The 9,835-nt window shown below is 41.9% G+C and overlaps 1 protein-coding gene across 1 annotated transcript; it reads left to right on the forward strand.

The window, feature by feature from the left end:
• Positions 1–997: 997 nt before the first annotated feature.
• TRAF5 (TNF receptor-associated factor 5) lies at positions 998–8,781 on the forward strand. The gene is made up of 10 exons (XM_010080654.1): positions 998–1,212; positions 2,347–2,404; positions 3,686–3,787; positions 4,354–4,518; positions 4,827–4,904; positions 5,276–5,350; positions 5,625–5,717; positions 6,672–6,812; positions 7,323–7,491; positions 7,990–8,781. The coding sequence occupies exons 1-10, from the start codon at positions 998–1,000 to the stop codon at positions 8,565–8,567; spliced, it is 1,674 nt and encodes a 557-aa protein (XP_010078956.1). The 3' UTR covers positions 8,568–8,781.
• The last annotated feature ends 1,054 nt before the right edge of the window (positions 8,782–9,835 follow it).

Raw genomic sequence — 9,835 nt, forward strand, 5'->3', positions numbered from 1 at the left:
ACAGCTATAAAATTGAGAAGTTCCCCTGTGAAATGATCTGAGAGCTCAGGTGTGTTGTGCTTTTGTACACATCCTGTAAGGAAAAAATGCCTTCTGAATGCAAACCTACAAAAAAAGTTACTTGCAAAAAAAGTACTGCAAGATTGAGGGACCAGTGGCAAATCTCAAGGTTTGTGGCTTGGGGCTGGAAACAAATGTTGCTGATTTTTTCCTGTTAGAAAACTAAGATTGTATTCCGTGCTGTGTATGAGCTTCAGTAGGTTGAGAGAAAAACTTATGTCACTCTTCTGATTGCAATTTTTCTTTTTTTTCCTTTTTTTTTTTCCCCCACTGTTTCTTTCAGGTGGGTTTAATATAGCCAAGAACTTTCACATAATTAAGTAAAACTTTGAAAAAATAGGATTAGAGTTTACTGCTATAAATGGCTGATCAACTGGGAAAAGACAGATGTCAAGTTAAGAGGCTTTGAGTCCTGTAACACCTAAACTGAAGGTAAAAATCCCCTTGCTGCCTTTTTTTGTATACTCCTTGCTGTAAACTACAAAGCTGTCTCTTGCTTCAACCAGTGCAATGAATTCATGAATTCATGTGGGTGGACTCTGCGTTAAGCGTAGACTTTCCTGGCAGACATTCCTTCCTCTGCTTTCTCCAGCTGTGTCTGTGACTCTTGTCGTTTTTTTGAGAATAAGAGCCGCTGCAAGAAAATTTTTTTTAAAAAAACATAAAAATCTCTATTCTGGAGAATAATTTTCAGAAACTCTTTTCCAAAGAAGTGTGCTTCAGAGCTTGTCTTGTAACCATCCTCTTGTGGTTGTGTGAGCATTCTGTTGTTCTTCCATAGTTGGCACTGCATTTCCCTCCAAAATCTCTCACGCTCTGCTGCAGATGAGAACTCTTCCGCAAGTGGCAGCCTGTTGCAAGCGGTAGCCAAGGTGGAGTGACTGCCGGTGAATCTCTGAAGGGATTCTTCCTGTGTCTGGTTCCCAGTGCAGGTCCCATGGCCTGTGACGAACCCGCTGGTCTCTCGGGCATCTTCACACGCCAGAACTCTGCCAGCGCCGTCTCGCTGGACTTTGAGCCTGACGCCGACTACAAGTTTGTCGAAACCTTGGAAGACCGGTACAAGTGTGCCTATTGCCACCTTGTCCTTCGCAATCCCCACCAGACGGGATGCGGGCACCGGTTTTGCCAGCAGTGCATCTTTTCTTTGAGGTCAGTGCAAACTCCTTCTGCATCCCCAAGCTCCCTACCTCCCCTTCCTAAAAAGAAGTCAGCGCCTCCTATAAATCGCCAGTGACTGCCATGGTAATAGTACTGACCTGATAAAAAGCTGAAGGAGTCAATGGAAAGACTTAATTGAACTCGATGACAGCAAGCTCGGTGTTTTAAAAGTGTCTTTAAAGACCATAGCCGATGCTGGTGAGGAATACTTTGGCGACTGCAGGGAAGTCAGCATAAAGAAATTTTTGATGTAAGCTTAAGCACTGCTGAGTGAGATGCTGTCTCTGTCTGTCTGGTATTGTGCTGTTCAGGTGAATTTGTTGCATTAATGCCTCACAGATTGGCACTGGTGGTTAGAGTTAGCTGTTTTCACTTGCTTCTGTGTGATTTCTTTTATTTTGGTAGAGTTATAAAACTGATGTTAGTATTACCCAATGCTACAGCCAGATCACCAGGCTGCTGGCATCCATCTGCTTGGGATTCACCTGCAGGTACAAATGAGTTTACCCCACAGACACATCTGGAAATACGTTACGTACTGTTTGGTGTACCTGAGGGCAGGATTTGGCCTGGGAAGGCTGCAGAGAAGCCTGATTATGTGGATGGATGTTGCCATTTACCTTTTTATGAATGTTACATGCTTTGTGTTTGCTGCTTTCTCTCTCTGGGTTGCCTCCCTTTTGCACTGCCTCAACAAGTGTTTTCCCATCCTTTATTGTAGGACTTCTGGAAGCCTTTTAATACAGGAGCCCTTAGATCTTCTACTGGCGTAGCAAGGAGCGTGCTGCTTGCGCTAGGCAAAGGCTGGGGCTCATGCATGCGATGGGATTTTTTCAGATATGACATTTGCAAGCAGCGGATGGACAGAGAGTGACAGAGTCCTCTTAATTAAAAACCATCTTATAAACACTCTTAGGACAAACTCTGCTTTCTGTTCCATATTCACTGTCACAGATTACAGCTGTGAGCAGAATTTGGCTGTGTAGTTGCCATGTTTGTGAAGCACTTTTTTGGTTTTTATGGTATCTAGGACTGACTGCTGCCAGAGTCATACTCCAGCATAGCCCAACTTCATAAAACAAATCAAGTGTTCTGTGGGTTAACATGACTCTTCTTTTGATCTAGAGAGTTGAATGCAGTACCCACCTGTCCTGTCGACAAAGAAACAATAAAAATGCACGAGGTAAGTGGCTGCAGTTTTGCTTCAGCCGTTAGCATCTGCATGGGAAAAACAAGACAGCTGAGAACAAGGTGGCTCAGTCTGTTAGTCCTCGGGGGCTGAGCAGTTTTTGACTCCAAAATGATGCTAAGGGAAGCAGTGTATTCGGTGATACTCTCCCAGAAAGGAAATATGGGTGTATAGCTAAAGCTTCATTTTATACCTCATGTTCTGAAGTAATTTCATTTTAGTCCTCTGTGTTTCTAGTAGTGTCAAAGAGTTTCACAAAGTTTAAAAGTTTTGAATCTTCTCTAGTCCTCACTTTTTTTTTTCTTTTTTTTGTTTTTTTTTTTTTTTGTGCAGAGTTTGCTGACTTACTTTTTAATGCCTCATCTTGCTGGGGGACCATTTTTATTTTATTGTCTTTGTTTTGATTTGGTTATAATTTGCTGCCTTAACTATTTCTATGTTATATCCTTAACCCTACAGATGTAATTCACTTTCTGGTAACTTTTTAGAGGAAAAGACAAACTCATGCTTCTTATTTTGCAAGCTGCCGATTATTTTTTGGATAAACAAATGGATTTGTTTGTCCTTGTTCATATGCCACAGCTTGAAAATATGCTACATACTTGGTCCTGCCAGAATGAACTTTCCAGTGAAATCAAATGTCTCCTTCCTCTCTCTCCTGTTGCTGATAGGAAATTGTAATCAGACTTTCCACGTGATTTTTTACTTTGTGCAAATTTTGATGGCAGTAGTGCAACAGTGAGCAGCTTGATAATGCTGCTTACAGGAAGATCTCTAAATAAGGCTGAAAGTTTGCTCTAGGGGCTTAATTTGCTTCTGCATACACAACTGGGAACGGTGCTGCTTCTCAGAGTCTGTAGAAGGGGTATTTCAGCATTGTCTCCATCCCAAAGGCATGCTGTGCTCTTGAATACTGGAGCTGCATGCACAGAGCTGGTTTGGCCTTTGGGGCCCGTTAGCTCCAGCTGCTTTCTTCCAGACGCAGGCAGGCTCTGGCAGTGGTTTTGTAGCTGCTGAGCTACCACTCCTGCTGGCTGTGGGATGGGTCAGTATCTGTGGAATAACTATATGTGGAAAAGCCCCTATGCTTATTAGAAAATTCATCTATGTTTTAATTTATATTTTTAGTATACATTTTCAATATGAATTATCAAGAACCATACAATTATGGAGTCTACGCTTGTGTGCTTATAAGATTTGTTGTGATGGTTTGCTTGTTTATATTCTTCGTAACTTATGTGTCTGCATAGGAGGGTTGGTTTGCTTCCTTTACAGGTATTCAAAGACAACTGCTGTAAAAGAGAAGTTCTCAACTTGCAGGTGTTCTGCAAAAACATTCCTGACTGCAATTCAAAAATAATTCTGGGACGTTATCAGGTTAGTTTGATCAAATTTTGAAACTTTTGATTTTCATGCAAACTCTGTGTATTTATTATAAGCTAAATTCCAGTTATTGTCTTCAAACTTCTGAGTTATCGTAGCATTGTGATGTAAGTAGATAATGGTTTAGCTATACGCTGTAAGTAACAAATGTTAAGCTCAAAGTATTATGTCTGTAAGCTTATTCCAGCTTTGCCTTAGATTATTTGTTTAATAAGAACCATTTGCTTTATGTAGCTTTAGTATATCCATAGTGTCTATACATACCTTCTGTATGCTTAGGCACCATGTGATGGTTGGTTCAAGAAATCTTGCCAAGCCGTACTGACCATTTGGGCCTTTTTTTGGTATGTCGATTGAATGAAAAATGGACGTCATAAAAAGGACTCTCCAAATTTTCATGTTCACTTTAGTTTTGAGGTTGGAAAAGGAGAAAGTTTATGGAGGAAAGAATATATGGGGTTTTGTTTGTTACCAAACTGCCGAATGTTTCTGTGGGTCTGTCGGGCAATTGGAGATGTGATGAAATACTTTGGGGTTTAACTGGCTGTTGCACGTTGCAGGAGCATCTTCAGCAGTGTTTGTTTGAAAGTGTGCAATGCACCAATGATGGATGTTGTGATCAGATTCTTCGGAAAGACTTGAAAGAACATTTGAGCCAGCACTGTAAATTTCGAGAAGAAATGTGTCAGTACTGTAATAAATATGTGGTGTTAATAAACATAAAGGTAAGATTATAAAGCATTCCCTGGGAATCCATGGCTCATGTGTCCTCTTTATGTTGCTGAGTGAAAGGTTTCCAGCTTTGCAATGGAATGCTTAACAACAACTGAAACAAAATTTGGCCGAGTAGTCGATGGAAAAGTACAATAAATGTGCTCTAAGTAATACCAATTACTGTTGCTCTCTTATGAGCAACTATGTGATATGGGGCTTGCACGTGTATGTTTGGGATTGCTTGTTGCATAGCTTCCTGTACATATACTGCTTCACAAAAATGCGAATCATTGTCTTGTTTTGATTCTTTTTTCCGCAGAATCATGAGAAAAATGACTGTCCTGATTATCCTGTGCCTTGCCTCCAAAACTGTTCACAAGTAATTCTGAAAAAGGAGGTACTATTATTTTTTCATATATTCATCAGATCACATACATTTATGAAAACTGAAAGTTATGTTGCAGACCACATTTGCTCATGCCAATAAAACTTCATTGCTCTAAGTATTTTCTTTGTTTGGTCCTAAAAGGGATATATGTCCCATCTTACAAGTGAAGTATTGGGTCACTGCAGAGCACTGGCCTTTTGCAGTATCGGGAAAATGTCTGGCTTGCTTCTTGACTCTGAATACTCATTTTCCTCTTTACGTCATCAATAGTTTCATGACATTGGCCTTTATTCACCCTTTATGCAGGCATTCAGATTTTATCCATGTGGCAAGTTATTTAATATTAATTTCATTGCAAGTTTCTTTGTTAATACATGCAGATTGAAAAGCACCACGCTGTGTGTCCTGAGGCAGAAGTGGACTGCCCGTATAAGCAGTACGGCTGTCTTGTAAAGGTACGGTTCTACAGATCTTGTTTGTACTGGGACTGGAATTTGTCTCACAAACCAATCAGCATAATTAATCAAAACAATCAATTTTTTTTATTTCACAACCATTTCTAGTATTGGCTAAGATGCTGTATTAGAGAATCAGGACTGCCATTCCCTCACTTTCAAAGCACAGGGGAGACATTTTAAATGCTTGCGTCAATAAATTTTTTACTAACGGCTTCAAAAATCTGCGTATCTCATTATTTTATTCTTTCACTTCCCCCTCTATCTCACTAAGGTTAAAAGAGGGAAACTTGCCGAACATGAAAATGGTGCCCTGAGGGAACACATGCTGCAGATTTTAGACAAGAACTCGCAGTTGGAAGAACAGGTCAGTCATATTTAACAAACCCTCTTCAGCGGTTCTTGGCTGGTTGGAGGATAATACGAGATCCTGCATTTGTTGCCTGGCTTAGCTCAGCTACATTTTAAAAGACTGTTTTCATTGTCTTTGCACACCTCAGAAGTCTGCATAAGCTCTTCTAGTGAAGTCAGTCAATTAGATGGAAACCTCTCTGTGCTCAGGCACGTATATTCTCCGCCAAGCACAGTGGGAGGCTCGTTGCCATCACTCACCTCATTTGCTTTTGGTCTCTGCCTACAGTGGATATGAGGTTTGGAGATAGAGTGTTTTAAAGTTTCAGTGGCCAGTCAGATTGCTCCGAAAAGGAGCCTTTAGATGCCCATGTCACCCCCTCTGGAAAGGCAGCACCGAGTGACGCAGAGCCAGTTGCGAGCACTTTTCCACTCGCGATCATTTCTGCAGCGGCTCCCAGCAGGTGATGCTGGGTGTGTGCCCAATCCTGCTAACGTGAATGCATCCACACTCATGGTTGACTTACTCTTCTGCTTGTTTATGCTAAAAGAAGTGCCCCAAAATGTTACAAATTGGTTTTGGAGTTAGTACTCTCTCTGACTCATCTCTTTTACTGGTTAAACCTCAGTAGAGAAAAAAAAAAGTATACACATACGTGCAGAAACACACACGCATGTGTGCATGTGAGTATGTATTATCCCCCTATAGAGGCAAATGGATCATCATGATGGGGATGAGAGACATGAGTCTATTAAAGAATATGATCTGTTAAAGAATATGAGTACCTTGTGTTGAGTACTTGCAAGTGCTTATCCACAAATTGTGAGTTAAGTAGTGCTATATCTAGCTCGGTTAGAGGCTTTGCATTGCAAACTTTTCCACTTTCTCCTATATAGTCACATACATTCTAATTTGATCGCTGTATATTTTGGTGTGCCTTAGCATTTTTACTGTTTTTTCCATCTGTAGATATCTGACCTGTATAAGAGCCTGGAATGTAAAGAGATTAAAATCCAGCAGCTAGCAGAGGCCATTCAAAAGTGTGAGAAAGAATTCAGACAGTTTACCCAACTGTTTGGTAAAAATAGCAACTTGATGGTAAGCACGCAGGTGAGACTTTTTTTTTTTTGGCCAATTACTTTCTTGTATTCTTAAATGTGTTTTTTTCCAGTCACGGAATTGTTATTAATAGCAGGGCAATAACAAATACTGTCTCCCAGACACTTCACAAGCCCTTCTTGGTTTTTTACAATACAGTATTTTCTTTTCATTTTAACCACTAAAAAAGTTTGCGTATCTGATCTGGGCAAAAAGCACTGTATAAATCCTCATGGCCAGATCCCCATGGCAAATATGCAGTGTAAATTTGAATAATCAGTTGAATTAAGTGATGCAGTGCAAATGGATCTGAATAAGGGGTGGCTTCTCAGTTAGTAAATGCTGATATAATTGTGAAGGAGCATTTGGATAGGTTCCTGAGCCAGCAGAGTACTTTCAAATGCACCATATAGTTGATATTGATGATATTTTAAAGGCTTCTTTATCTTATTTCAAATTAAATGGTTTATGAATGTCTGTTGTCTCCATTTCCACCCTCTTCCAATGGCATGAACTGGGAAGGCTCTGGCCAGTCACCTGGATAAGTCTGCGCGCCTGGAGTCACAGGTGAAACAGCTCATACAGATGGCAAACCAGCAACAAAGCAAATTAGACTTGCGACCCCTGTTTGACACAATTGAAAATGTAAAACAGAAGATTGCCCTGATGGAGACGTACGATCAGCGCTTGGGTATGTTGGGACTTCTGTTTATTTTCTGCAGAGGTGTGGGGTTTTTGCTGATATACTGATGGCTAAGTAGAGGCTCTGGTGCTACAGTCAGTTGCAGCTATTGGCCTGAAAGGGCTTTCGTCTTCTCACTCTCTCTGACCAAGCCATGGTGGTGTGTGCTGCATCCTCCTGCACTCCTCTGCTCCACGATGTCTCCCAAATTCCTGTGGCGCTCTGAGGCCAGAGTGCTGGGCTTGGCCAGGCTGGTGCATTGCGATGGAGGCAGTGGTACTATCCACAGTCGGGTAGTAGAGCTGGCTTGTAGTTACTGGTTTTCCTTATTCGACTACCAGCTGCAATTACAATTTTAAAAAGTTAACAAGTGTAGTGACACTAGTTACTCAAGCCTGAGTACAGGCTGTTAGTTCAGTTTTTCCAGCTCAAGTTTGATTGTTCTTTGTATCCAGTGCTCTGAGAGATTTATTTTACCAAGTGTGTGTCTCTTTTTTTTTCCTCCAGTTGTTTTGGAAGGTCAGTCCAGCAAACACGATCTCCAGATCAACATTCACAAAGCACAGCTCAATAAAAATGAAGAACGATTTAAGCTTTTGGAAGGCACGTGCTACAATGGGAAATTAATCTGGAAAATCACGGACTACAAGATGAAGAAAAAAGAAGCGGTGGAAGGCCGTGTCCTCTCCATATTCAGCCAGCCCTTTTACACCAGCCGCTGCGGGTACAGGTTATGCGCCAGAGCCTACCTGAACGGGGATGGCTCAGGAAAGGGGACACACGTCTCTCTCTACTTCGTCGTGATGAGAGGGGAGTTTGACTCGCTGCTACTGTGGCCTTTCAAGCAAAAAGTTACACTTATGCTTTTGGACCAAAGTGGGAAGAAAAATCACATCGTGGAAGTCTTTAGAGCTGACCCCAATAGCAGCAGTTTCAAAAGGCCGGACGGAGAAATGAATATTGCCTCTGGATGTCCACGCTTCGTGCCGCACACAGTCCTGGAGAACACAAAGAACACCTACATCAAAGATGACACTCTGTTTTTGAAAGTGGTTGTGGATTTAACCGATCTGGAGGAATTGTGAAAAGTGTGCCCGATCAATGTGACTGCTTTAACCATTAAGAAGCGCTTTCTTGGTGACTACCAGCCATGCAATAGTGACTTGCCACTAGTGAAGCTACTGATAATGTTTCGAGGCTTTTGGACTGCATAACAGATAATGAATTGCCAAAGCATCAGCCTTTCTTTTTTTAACCTTTTTTTTCAAGACTGCGTTTTTAAGGCAGCTAGAAGTCCAGTTTGATATGAACATGCATTCCATCTAGACTTGGCTCAGTCCAGGCTGGGGGAAATGCTTGGCTCTCATCACCAGACTGGCGCTTGGAGGTGGAACTCCTCCAGTAAGTCCCCTGGAGCCCAGGCAGGCCTGTGGGCTCCCATCCTTCACGCAGAACTGAAGCCATGCCCAAGCGTGCAAGTGCATTTCACCTGTCTGAAATGGAAACATTTCCAATTAGCATGTTTGAATCAATGTATCTTGATCCCTCCATCTCCTGGATTTTTGAAGCAGGGAGAGTGGCTTCATCAGGCAGGGAAGATATTTGCCTGGGATCTTGGATCTCTTTTTTTTTTTTGGTTTTAATTGGTTTTGTCTAGGAAGCCCAGAGGAAAATGCCAATGCCTCTTACTTTTCTAGAGTGGTTCCAGCTGTATAGAGTACCCCCAGGTCACAATAGCTTTGTTATGACCTTTCTGTTCCTGCCTAGTGCCTTGGGACTGATTTCCATTGATGGTACACATCCACAGTCCCCATCCGAAGTCTAAAGAAGCTGCGGGTGCTTCTCACCTCTCAGGACATGGCCAGCCTGACAGCTCGTGGCTGCGCTGCTGGAAGAAGTGGAGCAAAATTCCTGTACTTGTGCTCCAACATCTGTGCAAAAGAGATGTTTTCTGGTCTACCAGCTCTACAAAAGGCAGGAAGAGCTTTGGATATCTGCTTGGGGAAAAGCCTTTGTAACATGCACTGTTCCCCTCTGCTAGAAATTTGGATGTTTGGGAGAGAAGGGAGAAAATGGATGAGGGAGTGAGGCTGCTGTAAGAACCCAGTTCTCACAGGTAGTGCAGCTCTAGTGTTTGTTAAAGGGTGAGATAGCCACTGAGCGACAACTGCTGACGATGAAGTACATCTGAAGATCTTAATTTTTATTACAAGTTCCTTCCATACTGCAAGGGAAAGTGTGCATTGTACAAGGTTTATTGGAGATGCACTAAAACCACCGAGATGAGGCACTGAGGAACAAGTGACAAAAAACACACGTGCCTTTTTAAAGCCTTTTGGGTGCCTGTAAGAGG

The sequence above is a fragment of the Pterocles gutturalis genome, unplaced genomic scaffold (assembly GCF_000699245.1).
Source record: "Pterocles gutturalis isolate BGI_N339 unplaced genomic scaffold, ASM69924v1 scaffold28729, whole genome shotgun sequence".
Lineage (NCBI taxonomy): Eukaryota > Metazoa > Chordata > Aves > Pterocliformes > Pteroclidae > Pterocles > Pterocles gutturalis.

Bases quoted from the DNA above. Each gene is read 5' to 3' on its own strand.
- TRAF5 (XM_010080654.1), top strand. From the start codon at position 998: ATGGCCTGTGACGAACCCGCTGGTCTCTCGGGCATCTTCACACGCCAG. The intron at 2,405-3,685 runs GTAAGTGGCTGC...CTTCCTTTACAG, and splicing joins AAACAATAAAAATGCACGAG to GTATTCAAAGACAACTGCTG. The intron at 4,519-4,826 runs GTAAGATTATAA...TTTTTTCCGCAG, and splicing joins TGGTGTTAATAAACATAAAG to AATCATGAGAAAAATGACTG.